The 17,782-nt window shown below is 43.7% G+C and overlaps 1 protein-coding gene across 2 annotated transcripts in view; it reads right to left on the minus strand.

Annotated features, from left to right (window-relative positions):
• The window catches only part of LOC133449016 (RNA-binding protein 39-like), a 29,607-nt gene that overhangs the window by 685 nt on the left and 11,140 nt on the right, over positions 1 to 17,782 (minus strand). For both annotated transcript variants that reach the window (XM_061728094.1, XM_061728095.1), the window contains exons 4-12: positions 7,664 to 7,810; positions 6,819 to 6,872; positions 6,467 to 6,737; positions 6,226 to 6,369; positions 5,243 to 5,308; positions 4,820 to 5,024; positions 4,652 to 4,738; positions 3,893 to 3,998; positions 2,785 to 2,890 (exon numbers count right to left, since the gene is read on the minus strand). In XM_061728094.1, coding sequence (XP_061584078.1) covers positions 2,785 to 2,890; positions 3,893 to 3,998; positions 4,652 to 4,738; positions 4,820 to 5,024; positions 5,243 to 5,308; positions 6,226 to 6,369; positions 6,467 to 6,737; positions 6,819 to 6,872; positions 7,664 to 7,810 — 1,186 coding nt within the window. The remainder of the gene's footprint in view (positions 1 to 2,784; positions 2,891 to 3,892; positions 3,999 to 4,651; positions 4,739 to 4,819; positions 5,025 to 5,242; positions 5,309 to 6,225; positions 6,370 to 6,466; positions 6,738 to 6,818; positions 6,873 to 7,663; positions 7,811 to 17,782) is intronic.

Here is a 17,782-nt window from a genome sequence, read left to right on the forward strand (position 1 = left end):
ATTAAAACTATTTTCCTTCAAGTTTACATGGAAATAGTAATTCTGAATTGAGGTTTACATGGAAATAGGGGTGTAACAGTATATCGTGCCACGAAATTTCGCGATACAAAAACGTCACGAAACGTGTCGTGGAGGTGACAAACTATCGCGATATTGGGTTATTAATATTAATCTATTGTGTTGACTAGAAACGCGCATCCGATCGCGGCCTCGACCCGCGGACCAAAATCTTCCTCCGCTCAGAAGAAACTAGTACCGTTTTGGTCCAGATCACGGGGCTCTTGGGGGTTTTGAGCTCTGAACCTTTACTGATGTAAGGCTGGTGTAGAGTTAAGCCTTACCTTATTAATTTAAACCTTTTTGGGGTGGTGAGTAGGTTAAACACGGGGACAACTTCTGCTGAGTTCCAGTGTACTTTAATGTCCCTCAACAGTGTAGGATTTTAGAACATCAACACAGCACCTAGTGCCGTACTGTGGCGTATCACTCCGCCCAATCTAAAACAGACTAATCACTACAGATAAACTGACTAGTGTCATTATAGTCCCTGATTTACATCAGAATATAAAGAATATATTTATAAAATAATCAACCCTGAATTACCAAAATAAACTTCTTAACAAAATAAATCTCCTCTTACACTTATAAGGTGAGCATGAATCAATTTTTTTATGATGTAAAATTGTATGTATTTATTTACTTTTATTTATTTATTTAATTTTAGTTGTTAAATTTCTGGAAAAGAAAAAAGTCAAATCATACATGAGAGAAACTATTCAGTTTGTGGCTAAATATTTGTACTTGTATGAAACTGTAGATGCATAATGCAAACCTGACATTTACTTTTAGTTCAGTTTGTGGAAAATGGTTGGCCTGGCTTTCTCTTTAAAACTTAAACAGTTATAAAGCATTACAAACTGGAACAATAGGGCAAACGTACAGTATTGTTTTGTATTTTGTGTCTTTCAAATAAAATAATTTTTTCCAGTCATATGTTCCTCATTCAAGGTTGTTAAAAAAATACTGCTATAATATCTTATCGTTATCGTGACCTCAATATCGTGTATCGTACCGTATGGTGAGATTAGTGTATCGTTACACCCCTACATGGAAAACACATTTGCTGGTCTTTCTCCAATTCTTCTCCAGGTCTGGGGGTTGGGAAGGTTCTGATTGGATAGGGGGGGGACCGGAGGTTAAACTACCGGAAGAAAAACTAACTAAGTTTTACAACTTTAAAAAGCTCACCATTTTGATGTTTCCTGTTTCCATCTGTTCTTTTAATTATTTCTATTTATTAAATAAATGGTCTCTGCTCTTGACCAGCGTTTACTGCTGCTGCATCTTGAAACTTTGTTTGGAAAACCAGCCCAGCAGGAATATAAGATCATGGAGACAGACGGGCGAGGGAACGAGCAGAAAGAAAGACCGGAATTAATTTAAAGAGGAATAAGTGGATAAATGATCTGGAATTATTCTATTCGGATTTAAAATCAGAATAAACCAGCCACTTACTTCGGAATTAAGTTTAATTCGGAATGGCCATTTTCATTCGGAATTAGGTGTTTACATGGTCATTTTTACTCATTTTAAAAGCGGATTTCATTTTAATTCTGAATTGAAGAGGAATTAAACTTAAACTAAAAAAAAAAAAACAGGATAAAAAAAAGATTGAACTTGAATAAGTATCTTGTGTTTTAATTGATGATCGGCTCTCTTTTAAACCCCACATAGAAAACCTTCAAAAAACATTAGGGCTGAAATTGAGATTCTTCTGTCGTCACAGAACTTGTTTTTCTTTTGCTGCCAGGAAAAAGTTGGTTTCTGCCTCTTTTCTCCCCATGCTTGATTACGGCGAGCTTTTATATAAGAATGCCTGGGCGAATTGTCAGCAGTCTCTGGATTCAGTGAACCACGGTGCCTTCAGGTTGATCCCTGGCTGCAGATTCCTCCCTCACCACTGCACCTGATATGACAGAGCTGAACGTCCGTCTCTGACGACGCGCCGTCTCATCCACCGGAACAGTTTTATCTCGAAACCAATCTTTGGTCTACTCCCACATTATTTATGCAACTACATTTCCAGAACCCACAGCAATTACTGCTTACGTTCCAATTATTTATATCTGCTAAACGTGCCAAAGGTGCATTCTGAACCAGGTAAACACTGTTTTAACACTTGTGCTATCTTCGGGTCAAGGAAGGAGGAAGAGAAGAAGGGAGGAAAGAAGGAAGGATGGAAGAAAAGAAGGAAGGAAGGGAGAAAAGAAGGAAGGAAGGGAGAAAAGAAAGAGGGAAGGAAGGGAGAAAAGAAGGAAGGAAGGAAAGAAGGAAGGGAGAAAAGAGGAGAGAGCAGGAGGAAAGAAGGAAGGAGAATTAGGTCATTTTGACCCAAAGACAGTACAAGGGTTAAGTTCTCTGCACCTGCTGCCTGAACTCCCTACAGAAGACAGTAAATCTGAAGGATCATCTCTGTTGGACATTTGAAAAGCCGTATGAAGGATCTTGCAGCAGCTACTTTTCACACTTGTTGTTGTTTTAATGTAAATTCTGAATCTTGTGTTTTAACCTAGAACACATTTTTATTTATCTTGTTGAGTGTTGAGTATTTTATTTAATTATTTTATTGAATGAGTTGGTGGTGTCTGTTTTTAATTGTTGCACTTTAAATGTTTTTCTGGCTGCTGTCCTGGCCAGGCTTCCCTTGAAAAAGAGGTCATTGTATCTCAACAGGACCGACCTGGTTAAATAAAAAATAAATAAATAAAAATAGGTGGGACGTACCTCTGGTGAGTTCTTGTCGACGTAGATGTGCACGACACCGCCGTGTTTGTTACACTCCTCAATGACATCATGCTGGATGTCCATCTCCCACCCAGGAGCATCCTCACTGGAAAACAACACACACACGCTCACTTCTGAACAGCCTTAACGAGATATATGGCGGAAATTAAAACAACAATTTAGCTATTTTAGTTTTTTTCCCTCAAGTCAGAAGTCAAGACAGTACATAGAAGCTAATAGGCCTTTGCTGAAAAAAAATAGATTTTCCGATTCTAAATCGCTTCTTTTTTTTTCATCATTAGATTAGAACTTTTGGTATTTTTTTGTTTATGCCCTAAAAATGAATGTTTTGTTGGACACCAGAATAACTGGTGCCATGTTTTTGCCTTTAAACATGTTTAAAAATATGAAAAAATTAAAGTTTTCAGTTATAATTGCATAAATTGTCTATATTTCATTACTTTATATACTGTCTTGGGGTTACTTTTGCATAAAAAGTTGAAAAACCAAATTCTCAAAAATTAAAAACCGAAGTAGACCGAAAATGGAAAAAATAAAAACTGAATGTGTTAAAAAATAAAACCGATTTCATCCGTCTCTGTTTCCTCCCTGGATGTGTTTGGTAATTCTGACCCACGATGTTTCTGAAAGCAGTTCTATCAGCATTCTGGGAGCTGATTGGTCCTTACAGCATCATTAGCTGCAATACTTGCTGTTGAATCTCAATATAATACTAGTATTAATATGTTGCAGAACTACAGTCATAATTCATACAACAGCTCAAAAAACAGTTTTAATAACACTAACTAAATCAATATCGGAATCGAATGGAATCAAATCAAATCCTGATAATCGATTCTGAACCTTAAGAATCGGAAATCGATTTCTTGACATTTGAATGGATCCCCAGCCCTGGTAGCTAAAGAAATTACAGCAAGCGGTGACAGCAAGTGGTCATTAAAAGAGACTGCATGGACCGAGTCAGACTAGCAGTCCAGATGTATCTCCATGGTAACGAGCTGCTTCAAACCCCCCCCACGTTTCCACGGCAGCTCAGAGCTGTAACCAGCGCTGGATCAGCAGCTGGACGGATGTTCGGTGTGTTTACCTGCTGGGGTTGAACATGTTGGACAGCTGGAAGCAGTGTGTTGCCAGCGGCTGAGAGGGAAGATTCATAGCTCCAGAGTTCATGTTCATGGCTGGATTCATGGCAGCTGAAACACACACACGAAAGGTCAGAGATCCTGGACGGTGACGGTGTGTTACCAGTGAATTATACTACACCATCCTGACATGATCGCTCCACCTGGATACATTCTATCCACAAATGTTAGGAAGAAAATTGGTGACAAAGGGCAACTCTGATCAAGACCAAACACCCCCTGGAGCAACACTGGCATAAATAAATCAGATCATCACAGAACTGGAATGTGTAACTGGCTACTCAAACACCAGAAAGTTAGCTGGAGTCATGAACAGACTGAAGAGTCTCAGAGAGGTTATCTGAAGTCAACGAACACGAGAGCAGGACTGGCAGAAGGAGAGTGTAACGTTAAGGGGACGTTTCTGAAGTTATGCAACTGCATATGTCTGATATGTGTTTCAAATCAATATCCTAAAGCCAATTCTTGTATTCTGAACCTTGTTGTTACCAACCTAACATAATTCAAGTAGTCATCACTAAAGCACGAAATTTTGACCTTTTTCTCAACATTGCGACTTTTTTCTCAAAGTGCATAATGAAAAAAAAAATCTTCCTCCTCTAAAATGTTATTTTTATTTTTCTCCTGCCTGGCCCTGATTCTCTTCCGTCCATGTGTTGTTGGTCTGAAGCTTCCGTGAGTCCCTGTTTAAAAGGTAGCGTTACCTGACACAGCAGCCATGGCTCCGATGGCGATGGCTCCGCTCATCTGCAGAGCCTGTTGAGTGGCCTGAGGGATCTGCATGCCGGTACCTGCACACACACACATGCAGCAGCTACGGGTCAGTCTGCTGTCTCCAGCCGGGTGTCGGGGGTAACGGGCCGGTGTCTCACCCTCGGCCAGCCGGGCCATCAGCTGCAGGCGGCCGGTGGTGCCCAGGTCGATGCCGGAGCGCTCCAGCTCGTCGTTGTCCAGGAAGGACGAGGACATGGAGGGGTCGGTCCGCTCCGTCACGTGCCCCACCTTCATGGGCCGCCCGGCCAGCTCAAAGCCGTTCAGCTGCTCCAGGGCTTTCTTAGCGCACTCCGCCTCTGAGAACTGACGCCACCGGACACAAGAGGGAGAACAAGTCATTTTTACAGGAAAAGTCCAAAAATAAATACATTCTGGGTTTTGTTTAAGAACTTCACTGGTAGCTCAACTTGAATTTGAACCCCCCCCCCCACTAATGCATGGTGGCGCTGCCTCAGCAAACCTCAACCTAATCTGTGATGGTAGGGAGATCAACTCCGTGTGAATGATGGGGAGGAACTCACGGTGATGAAGCCGTAGCCTTTGGAGCGTGCCGTTTCGCTGTCCATCATCAGCTGGATGTTTTCAATCTGAAAAAGAAGAAACATGGCTGCTGTCAGGTGTTCGGAAATGTGAGTGTCCTACATTCTGTTTACTTTGCTCACATACGGCGCTTTTCCACCAGTACCTACTCAGCCCAACTCCACTCGCCTTTGCGCTTTCCCACTAGGGGTCTAACGTGGCGAGTAGATACTTTTCTGTATTTATTCTGCCGAGGTTCTAAGCGGCTGAGTCGGCTGTATCTGACATCATCACACTACAGGACACCGATTGGTCGGGGGGTTGGAGTCAGACGTCTGAGTCAGGAGGAGGAAATCAGAGAAAGAGACTCTGACGGATTCTTGTTCATTTTATTCAACATCAACGGCAGCAGAAGTCTGTTTCATGATCCAACTCTGAGGGTCAGATGTTCATAAACCTGGTGCTGAGGAGAGAATTAAAAAGGGATCTAGACGGAGATAAGGAACGACCAGATCTACCAGGAGATCTGTCTCTTCATAGCTGCTCACGGCTCCAGATGACTTTTCAGCAGCGCCGAGACAAACTAACAAAGGTTAAAAAGCGTTGCTGCTTGAAGTTTCTCTCACTCTCATTTTTTAACTTGATATCAAACACAAGTCACAGACCCAGCAGCACATCTATCATCTCCTCCAGGTTCTACATCTTTAGTGTTGTTGTCTTCTTCCTTTAGATACACAATCAAATACGTCACAGCAGCTTCACTCCAACCTCCTACTTCTGATCCAGGTGCTTATGGAAAAGAAACCAGGCCGAGTTGATTCAAGCTGAGTAGGTGCTAGTGGAAAAGCACCAATATAAGAAGCACCAGAATGTGTGTCCTCCCTTTCTGGGTCTATTTATCCTGTCTTTACTTTGTAGTACATACAAGGGTGTGGGTGTGTGTGTATGTGTGTGTGTGTGTGTGTGTGTGTTTGTGTCTACCTACCCGTCCAAACGGCTCGAAGATTCCCCGCAGCATCTCCTCTGTGATGTTGAAGTGCAGTGAGCCCACGTACAGCCTCATGGGTCCAGACATGCCCTTCTGCAGGTTGTTGGCTGCTGCCGCAGCCGCCGCCCGGTTCTTCTCTGCCTGCACACACACACACACACACACACACATTAATCCTCCACACACACAGCAGTGACTGCATCCCCCTGTCCAGCTGTGTGTAGCGTTGGTACCGGACCTGGGAGGCCTGGACGATGATGGGGACTCCCAGCAGCCTCTGCCCCGTCAGCCCGATGGCCAGGGGAACGGAGCTGGCCTCCACAAACTCGATGTAGGCGATGCCCTTGGACCGGCGGGAGTTCCTGTCCGAGATCATCCTCACGTCCCGGACCTTCCCCACGGCGGAGAAGAAGTCCTCCAGGTCCCGCGGGCGGATCCGGGCCGCCAGCTGCATGCAGAACACGGTCCGGGCGTCCCGCTCCTCCGGGGTCAGGTTGTCTATGGGGAGCCTGAGCAACAACCGCAGAAATATCAGTCAACGATGCGTCGCCACGGAGACCAGTGGCTCCTTCCACAGCCCAGGGCCTCACCTGATGGGACTCTTCTCCTTCCTGACAGGACTCTTACTCTTGGACCACCGGCGGCTGGAACAGAGACAGGCCGTGAGCTGGAACCAAAGCTCCAGAGCTTTCAGAGAGTTCATTTTCAGCCCTGACCTACCAAAGACTTGTGTTTTTTTGGATGTGCACTGTGTGAAGCTTCAGTGTTTTCCCTCGTTTTGGGGGATTTTCTTAGTTTTTCTATGTGCTGCACAAAGTCTGACTGGATTCTCTCTGCACCTGAAGCCGTTTCCTCCTGATGGTTTTGCCTGTTTCTCTGATAACCAGTCAGTGACAGTCAGCAGTGACCGCACACGCTGCTCTGATAGCTACATTTTTAGCCCTGCACTGCAAAAACTCAAAATCTTACAGGGAATATTTGTCTTATTGTGAATGAGATTTTTTTGACTAAAAATGAGACATTTTAACTAGAAATAAGACAAATATTCTTGAGTTTTTGCAGTGTGTAGCCTTTGTGAGTTTTTTTTTTTTTTTTTGTGAGGTTCCCTACAGCGAGCATGCTCAGTAGGGGGTTGCTGTTTTAAGTTTGTTGTCCCATATCAGTCTCCTAGTTTGGTTTGTTGTTTCTAGTTTGGTTGGCGTTCTTCCACAAGCTATTTTTGCCTTGAAGGCTTTACGAACTGAACAAACAGATTATTTCTGATCACACGTTTTTTAGTGAATCAAGACAGCTGCATTAAATGATCACTTCCTTCCTTGCCTTTTGTGTTTTATAACATGAAAACTCCTGCAGTGTCCCCCTATGAAGAGCTTTTAGTGTGAAAAACAGAAGAAAGTGCGGTCCTGTGTAAACTAAAGGCAGGAAGTGTCCTCACTGCTTGTAGTGGTCTTTGTAGCGGCCGCCCCTCTCTCTGCTGCGGCGGCGCTCCCGGCTGCGACTTCTCCGTTTGTCTCTGCTGCGACTGCCTCTGCGCTCTCGACTCCGGCTCCTTCTCTTGTCCCGGCTGCGGCTGCGCTTCTTCCTGTCAGACACATGACCGTCAGAGCGTTACATTCTTCCAAATTCATCTATCCATACTCACTTGTAATGTTGCTGAAACCAGGCAGAGGTCTGGGGGGGGGGGTTTCCCTGGTCTAGGGCACGGGTCGGCAACCCAACATGTTGAAAGAGCCATTAAAAAAAAAACAATACGTCTGGACCCGCAAAAAATTAAAAGTCTTTTATAAGACTTATAATGAAGGCAACACATGCTGCATGTATCTACAGGACTGTCTCAGAAAATTTTAATATTGTGATAAAGTCCTTTATTTTCTGTAATGCAAAAATGTCAAACATTCTGGATTCATTACAAATCAACTGAAATATTGCAAGCCTTTTATTATTTTAATATTGCTGATTATGGTTTACAGCTTAGGAAAACTCAAATATCCTATCTCAAAAAATTTGAATATTCTGGGAATCTTAATCTTAAACTGTAAACCATAATCAGCAATATTACAATAATAAAAGGCTTGCAATATTTCAGTTGATTTGTAATGAATCCAGAATGTATAACTTTTTTTTTTTTTTTTTTTTTTTTTTTTTAAATTGCATTACAGAAAATAAAAAGGACTTTATAACAATATTCTAATTTTCTGAGACAGTCCTGTATATTAGCCTACTATCAAAATTACCAAGTTGGCTACAAATACATAAGAGTTCACATACCTGCATAAAAGCGCAGTTTTCTCAATATCGATCACATCACACGACTCAACACAATAATTAGTAGCTGGCGCTGAATTTATGTCCTGGATTTGCTGATCGGTGATGTTGCTGCTATTTTAAAAGCCATTTCCTTCACTGTCTTGGCCGAGAGAGTCTGTATTATCTCTGTTTTGTTTTTGAAATCTGTAAATAGGTCTGCAATGAATGCAAATGATTCGGTCCAAGAAACGTTGAATCTTCTTTTCTCCTCAGTTATTTTTCTCTTTTTCCCTTTGGGATCCATGGCCAATCACACAGCCGCCTTTTTTTTTTTTTTTTTTTTCTTTTACAACAGCCACCTACCTGGCGCCCCCTGCTGGTAGAAACGTGTGTCGCAGGCTCTGACGCAAATCTTCGTTGACAGAAATGTTGAAATTTTATATTTATTCTACACATTTTTACAGCATTGGAAAACGTTAAGAATGTTTGTGTCACGTTTGTCCTCCTACAGAAACCATGTTAAAACAAAAAATATGTTTCCCCTCCCCATCTTTTTCCATTTTCAAGCATTTTTGAAAAAGCTCCAGGAGCCACTAGGGCGGCGCTAAAGAGCCGTGGGTTGCCGACCCCCGGACTAGGGGGGCTCCAGTGTTTCCCCTACCATTGTAGGGCCAGGCCTAAAAAAAAATGTAATATGCCAAAAATAAGCGACTTATCCATTCATTCATAAATCAATGATCATTTACGTTTAGGAGCCTCTGTGCAGCGCTGTTCTGCAACGTGAGTCAACCTGCTTCGTTGCCTAGTAACGATGCGAGTACCGCGGCTGAGAGCGCGGGAATATTATTATACATTATTGGATGTATAGAGTTTGTAGCTAGCCAACTATGGCGCCGTCAAAAAAAAGAAAAAATATCGCGGGCGACAGACAACATGATATAAAAGAATCTTTTCTGCCAGACTCCGGAGCCACGGAAAATATATGAAGGGAGAGTAACAGAGGAGAACAATTTTATTTGCTACATTGATCCAACGCAAAATAATGAAAAACCGTGCTTATTAATCACAAAATACAGTTTAAACATCATGACCAAATCTGCTCCGACCCGGTGTGTCAGTGATCAGCGCAGACAGACTGCAGCTTAGCCTGATTTATGGTTCCGCGTTAAATCGACGGCGTAGGGTACGCAGCGACGCTAAATCAGCCTTTACCGTCGCTGACACCGGTCCGACTGGTGACCCAGTAAAAAACAACGCATTTAAACATCTGGCTGGGATCCCAAATGCTTTAATAACCATAAATACAGCCCTTGGTTGTACCACACTCCCCAGGGTAAATTTCCAATTTGTTGTTTAGCTTACATTTTTGTTCTGATTTTTCCCCAGTCAAATGCATGTAACTCTGTTATAACAAAACGGGTAAAAAAAAATCTTCTACAATGTTTAAATTATTTATAACTGATATAATCTCAATTGTGAATAGGGATGTTTTGTGGCATATGCCGTCAGCACAAGCAGCCCGTTAAAAGAGGACCATCCCAGAGGGTTTTCATAGAGATCCCTCTGAAATATATAGAAAAGATGCTCAATGCTCATATGGGTCAGACCAGCACACTGCAGCCTTTCAGCCCCATGCAACTTTGGTTAAAGGTTAGATTTAGCCTAAGGATTTCATTGATGTGATATAATTCACCAATATAGGCCTACAATGATTTTTCATGTAAAACTTTGCTATATTGCTGCATATCACATGTCCAATATGCCGTCCCACGCGCCTCGTCTGTTTAGGGTTTTTTCGGTGGGTACCACCGGGCCTGAAGAAAATTCTAGGGGAAACACTGGGCTCCGTTTCACTGGTCAGGGGCCACGGTTACATGATGTTTTATTAATTCGGAATTAATTATTCCAAATTAAATAATTCACAATTAAAAGTATTTTCCTTCCAGTTTACATTGAGGTTTACATGGAAAACACGTTTGATGGGCTTTCTCCAATTCAGAAAGACCAGAATTAATTTAAAATTCATTCTGAACTCATGACGTCATCTCTGTGCGCGCACTCTGTCCTCCGTTCAGTGAGCTCTTCAGCCGTATACTCTGGCTCAAAACGGTAAGGACGTCCATCATATTCAAAGTCATCGTCCACAACCTCAGAATTTGACAAATATTCAGACATGTTTCAAATAACTAACAGTAGTGAACTCCAGCTGTACACAGAGCGTTGTCTGGGATGCGTGCACAGAGATGACGTCATGAGTTCAGAGGTCTTGTTTACAAACTGATTTATTTGTTACACACACAGCCCCGTATGTAGACAACAGGTCCTGGAAGCAGATCTAGTGATTCATAAAATAAATGAATGACTTTGGCGGCAATCATGTGTTATTTAGACGCTGCATCGTCTGTGTCCCGCTGTGCCCCGTTCACTACCGTTTTATGGAGAAGCGGCTCGCAAAAAACCCCCTAATATCTTCCGAAGTGACACCAAACTTGCCTGGGTGAGTATACGACCATAAAAAATGCCAGAAATAAGGTCCAGGTTGTAAAAAACCGAACTTTCCCTTTAAGTTTTGTCACAAAAGCAACTGAGAGCTCTGCAGGGGGATTTCCTCATGTGCTTGATACTATTTTAGTCTTATAGTATAATGTTTTCTTTCTTCCGTCTTTAAAATCCCCAGGACACTGGTTAGTGAATGGATGGATGGATGGAAGAGTGAGAGAGAACTGAAGGATCTCAAAATAAAGCAGATGGCGACGTCACATTCGCTGACCAATAATGTTGTATTATTATACTGATGTTGACGGTAGGACAATTATCTTGCAAGATAGACGTATCTGCTTAACGACAACAGAAACCAAGGGTCTTTTGTAAAACATAAAAGGTGTTTTGTAGATTAGCTCCTGCTACTTTCCCTGGACGTTGTTGCGAAGTCTTTTTCAAACCTTGCATGAATAAAGGCTGATTTATGGTTCCGCGTTACACCAACGCAGAGCCTACGGCGTAGGTTACGTAACCTACGCCGTAGGCTCTGCGACGATGTTACGCGGGGACGCGCGCCGTACGCTGTACCCTACGCCGTAGGCTCTGCATCGATTTAACACGGACCGATAAATCAGCTCCGGAGCTGGCAGGCAGAAATCTCGAAATTTTCAGAGCAAATTCCTTAACAGGCGTAGCTACAACTGTTAGATTTCATCTATTAAACCAACATTTATCTTCCTAAATGATTTATTTCAGCCAGCGGTAATTCTCAACAGAGCTGCAGGTTTCTCCCCGGGACGACGGCGCAGGGCGATCACGTCTGTACTCCGGCTGCTGCTGCTCCGAGCCGGCGGCTCTTCTCATCTCCGAAAACATCGGGTCAAATTTCTTAACAGGCGTTATTTGGATAAACTGAGCCCAAGTTGGGGATCTTAACGGCTACTTTTACGCCTGAAAAAAATATTAAAACTTAAGTGGCATATTAACAGCACTACAGCTGAAATTTACACAGCTTTTGCCTCTCAGCTTCCTGATTTTATGGGTGGTGACAGGGCCCTGGGAAGATTTCAAGTGCCCTAAAATCTGTCCCTTCTTTTTTAGGGGTAGTGATAGAAAGAAGGGGGAGTATTGGGATTGGGCCTAACAAGAACCTCGCCGTCTGTTTGGTTCTTCACCAACACTGGAAGAGCTGGCCGATGTGGCGCTAGGAGCTGTAACGGATGCTGGATCAATGCTACCCTGAACAACAAAGTGGTTCCTTCCCAAATTGTGCAGCGAAAAATATGATTAGTCCAGTCTTCCTCTGCCATGACATTCCTCTCTAGGCTCCTTCATTGGTTAATGACCCAAGTTTCATTTCCTGCAAAGCCACGGCCATTTTATTAGCCACTTACATATTATTGTTCTGGTAATATTCTGAGTAATGTCCTAAGCTCTGAGGATGAGGGCTGTTCTCCCACCCAGGTCCCACATCAACCTATTCCCATCAGAGTGAGACCCGTGTTTGAGCGCACCGTCAAGCCTGAATTATGGTTCTGCATCAACCCAACGCAGAGCACACGGCGTCACCGTGACGCCGTTGTGAATCCTTCGGACTTCTCCGTCACTCCATTTCTCCGCGGTGCAGTACCTTCCGTGACCGCTAATTCGCGATCTTTTCCTGAATGGTTTATCCGACTTTTTACAGTCACAGTGAATCAAAGAGTTAAGGACAACTATTGTGTATAAAAAAAAAAAAAAAGCGAACCAATCACAGCCCTCTCCATCTGCGTGTGGGCTGCGTCGCCTCGACGCGTAGTTACAATTTTCGGGAAGTGCAGGTCAGTGACGGCGTCAGTGACGGCGTCAGTGACGGCGTCAGTGACGGCGTCAGTGACGGCGTCAGTGACGGCGTGTGGTCTGCGTCGACGCGTACCACATGCCGTAGGCACGCCGTTGTTTTGACGCAGAACATAACTCAAGCTTCAGGCAGGTTATTCACTGGGACACTTTCAAATGCCACCCTCGTGGCAATTCAGGTAAAAAGGACAGGTGACATGATAACTTGGGGTAATAAAGACGGGGTATCTGGCAATGTAAAAGAGTCTCTAGAAGACAGCAGCTGTAACTTTTAGTGCAGTTCTTAGGTGCTGGATCATTGACGCCTGCCTCCATTACCAGGAACGGTCCTGCAAAACTGGCCGTCGGGAACCTTTGCAGGGCAGAAAACATTTCTGTTGAAGGAAAGGTACTCTGATTGACTTATGGTGCTTTTCCACTAGTACCTACTCAGCCCAACTCTACTCGCCTCGGTTCTTTTCCACCAGGGGTCTAACGTTCCGAGTAGATACTTTTCTGTAACTATTCTGCCGAGGTTCTAAGCTGCTGAGTCGGCTGTATCTGACATCATCACACTACAGGCCACCGATTGGTCGGGGGGTTGGAGTCAGACGTCTGAGTCAGGAGGAGGAAATCAGAGAAAGACTGACGGCTTCTGGTTCATTTTATTCAACCAGCAATGGCAGCAGAAGTCTGTTTCATGATCCAACTCTGAGGGTCAGATGTTCATAAACCTGGTGCTGAGGAGAGAATTAAAAATGAATGACCAGATCTACCAGGAGCTCTGTCTCTTCATAGCTGCTCACGGCTCCAGCTGACTTTTCAGAAGCGCAAAAAAAGCGTTGCCGCTTGAAGCTTCTCTCACTCTAATTTTTTAACTTGATATCCAACACAAGCCACAGACCCAGCAGCACATCTATCATCTCCTCCATGTTCTACATCTTTAGTGTTGTTGTCTTCTTCCTTTAGACACAATCAAATACGTCACAGCAGCTTCTCCAACCTCCTACTTCTGCTCCAGGTGCTGATTGTTATGGAAAAGAAACCAGGCCGAGTTGAGTCGAGTAGAGCTGAGTAGGTTCTAGTGGAAAAGTGCCATTAAAGGAACTACCTGATCGGGGGCGTCTCTGATCAGGTTATTCTTTTTTTTTTTTTTTTTTTTTTTTACCTTGTCTGCACACATATTATTGATTGATACCATGACGGTAGAAACCAAAAGTGTATATATGTGCATTATTACTATATGTAATATATACATATATATACGCACACATATGCGTACACATACATAAATATACACATACAAACCCAGTGTGTTTGTTTTTTTTTTTTTTTTTTTTTTTTTTTTTTTGGGGGGGGGGGTGATGGGGGGGGGTGACGACATCCACTGCCAATCCAGGAAGCAGGAACATACGGAGACACACGTCAAGCACTGGAAATCTGCAACAAAAAAACCACAAACAAAGCACGAAACCGGCACGGAGCCATCAAAAACACGAACAGCAATCGACCTAAATCTTGAGATCTGATCGCAGTCTGAGCTAAGCTATCGCTACCGCTACCTAAACCCAAAAACTAGAGAGCCAGCATGCAGGTGAACACGCCAGTGTGTATGTCTATGTGTGTGTGTGTGTATGTATATGATCATGCATGTGTGTGTGTGTGTATGCATGTGACTAAATGACTATATGTGTGTGTGTGTGTGTGTGTGTGTGTGTGTGTGTGTGTGTGTGTGTGTGTGTGTAATAAACCAAACAAAGCTCCACCTGAAGTGTATCTATAGTGGGGGAGGGGGGGGAGCAACCCCGCCACCCGCGAGACCAGAGGCCGACAAGGAAGAGCCCGGAACCCAGGCCACCGGCAACCCCACAGAGGGGAGAAGTAGGAGGGAGGCAACCCACCGCCTGCGAGGCCCCCCCCCCCCACCCGGCGGCGGCCGAGGGGGCCCGCGGGCGGGGCCCCCACGGCGCGGAAAGAAGCAGCCAGGGATCCCGCGGCGGCGGACCGCGACCCAGGCAATCCCCGGCCACCCGGTCCGGGCCGGACACGCGGCCAGGAGGCCCTCACCCTTCAGGCCAACGACCCCCACCCGGCAGGGGGCCAGCCTGCCCGGAGAGACAGAGCCGCCCCGGCCGCCGACGCGGGCAGGCGCACCCGTCCCCCACGAAAGTGATCAGGTTATTCTAAGTTAGCGCGGGAAATTCGGTCCCACAATTGCAGCACATTTTGCAGCACACAGCCTGTTCAAGGCAACAGAGAGATACACTAGAGGACTCATTCTTTTTTGTTTGGAACGCTTCATCTGACATTATTACTAGAAAACTTAAAACGTATACGAATTTTTTTCATAAATCGTGCCTCAAGCTCCTTTAATGTTAATATGATCATTGTGGTGTTTGATGGATAATTTACAGTTCATAGGTCACCTGACTGAAAGTTAGAGGCAAATCCATCATTGTCATCATCACACAAGCTTTTTCTCCTTTCGCGCAGCATCAATTATGATTGAGGTTATAGCAACGATAGTAGCTGTGAGTGGCTCAAATAATACTAATAAATAACATGAAATAAACAAAGTTAACGAGTGAAACAAATTCATTTAACAAATGTAAATAGGCTTAATATCTTACCAAGGCGAGTCCGTTTCGTTCAACACTCCGACGTGCTTTCTCTTCAAATGCATTACTGACGTGCTCCCGTGAAAATGAAGGTCGGCTTTGCAAACCTTGCAAGTCATGTTTTTATTCGCTGTATCGATGCTAAAATGCTCCCAAACTTTTGAAGTTTTATTACCCGCAGTTGCTGAGACGCTATCGTGCATGCGCGGCTCTCGGCAGAGATTGTATTGAAGTGAGACGCCTCACTCCATTGGAAAAACACGTCTGACAACAGTTGTCAACAATTTTAACTATCAATTTTTGTCGACAACGTCGACAAATTGTTGCAGCCCTACTCATTTGTGCTGCCTTTTCTTTCTAAAATCTTGAAGGTTCAGTAACAGGACCATCTAGAACAGGGGTCGGCAACCCGCAGCTCTAGAGCCGCATGCGGCTCTTTAGCGCTGCCCTAGTGGCTCCTGGAGCCATTTCAAAAATGTTTGACCTTTTTTTCTTCCTTTTTAATCTCGACATTTCAACTTTTTTCCTCAACATTTCAACTTTTTTCTCGAGATTGTACTTCAAGATTAATCTTGACATTTCGACTATTTCCTCGACATTTCAACTTCTTTCTCAAAATTTTGCCTTTTCATTTTTTGCGGCTCCAGACATATTTGTTTTTTGTGTTTTTGGTCCAATATGGTTCTTTCAACATTTTGGGTTGCCGACCCCTAATCTAGAACTATATGGCATATTTGAGAAGTTTCAGTCTGGCATTAAGTCATCTCCCAGCACTGAAACAGCTCTTCTCAGGGTGTGCAATGACTTGCTTTTAACAGTTAATTCTGGAGATTTTGCTGTTCTTATTCTACTTGATCTCACTGCTGCCTTCGACACAGTCGATCATGACATCTTGTTATCATGATTATTGCAGTCTGTTGGTGGAAAGGCACTGCACTTGAATGCTTTAAGTCCTATTTTAAATCGACAGGAGTTTTTCTGTCCAACTTGGACAGTTTTCTTCTAATGGCCCCATGTAAATACGGGGTACCTCAAGGCTCTATTTTAGGGCCTCTTATATTTTCTCTCTACCCGCTGGGCTCCATTTTTGAAAGATACAATGTGGCATGTCATTGTTATGCATATGACATCCAGGTTTACTTATTTGCAGACGTGGAGGGAAATAGATGGAGCTAAACTTCCTCTGCGTAGATGAAGATAGAACAGAGGCCTTTGTGTTCAGGAAAAGTGACCTGTTGACAGGATGTAGTGGTGCTGTTGGCCCTCTGGATTTCTTTCACATTTGTTATCTTCGATGAAGACTTAAAATTTGAAAGACAGGTCCGTGCAGTAGTTCCACTTTAGTTTTTATCATCTGAGGCTAATCAGCAGAGTAAAGCCTCATCTTCCTGATGCTGCCCTTGAAAGGGTCGTCATGCCCTTATCTTTTCTAGACTGGACTACTGCAGCTCCCTTTATAGTGGGATGGACTAGTCTCTTCTCCGCCATTTCTAGCTGATCCAGAATTCAGCATCCCGCCTATTGACGGGGACAAGACGGTGTGAGCATATTACCCCGATATTGCACTCGCTTAACTGACTGCCTGTTTCTTATAGAGGGTCTGCATTGATGTCACATTCCCACTGGACCAGCCCCCTTACTTGCACTGAGTGGCAAAACATCAGCAAAAATGTCTGCAACTAGTGGAGAAGACGGGATAACAGCTGATTATCAGCTTAAATTAAAGGCAGTTGGAATTGACAGTGACCCGTACAGTTACCCCAAGAACCAGTGATCCATGGACCTTAATATTTGGTACAGTTACCCCAAGAACCAGTAGTCCATGGACCTTAATATTTGGTACAGTTACCCCAAGAACCAGTGGTCCATGGACATTGATATTTGGTACAGTTTCCCCAAGAACCAGTGGTCCATGGACATTAATATTTGGTACAGTTACCAAGAACCAGTGGTCCATGGACATTAATATTTGGTACAGTTACCCCAAGAACCAGTGGTCCATGGACATTAATATTTGGTACAGTTACCCCAAGAACCAGTGGTCCATGGACATTAATATTTGGTACAGTTACCAAGAACCAGTGGTCCATGGACATTAATATTTGGTACAGTTACCAAGAACCAGTGGTCCATGGACATTAATATTTGGTACAGTCACCAAGAACCAGTGGTCCATGGACATTAATATTTGGTACAGTTACCAAGAACCAGTGGTCCATGGACATTAATATTTGGTACAGTTACCCCAAGAACCAGTGGTCCATGGACATTAATATTTGGTACAGTTACCAAGAACCAGTGGTCCATGGACATTAATATTTGGTACAGTTACCCCAAGAACCAGTGGTCCATGGACATTAATATTTGGTACAGTTACCAAGAACCAGTGG

Source organism: Cololabis saira, chromosome 8 (genome assembly GCF_033807715.1).
Source record: "Cololabis saira isolate AMF1-May2022 chromosome 8, fColSai1.1, whole genome shotgun sequence".
NCBI lineage: Eukaryota > Metazoa > Chordata > Actinopteri > Beloniformes > Belonidae > Cololabis > Cololabis saira.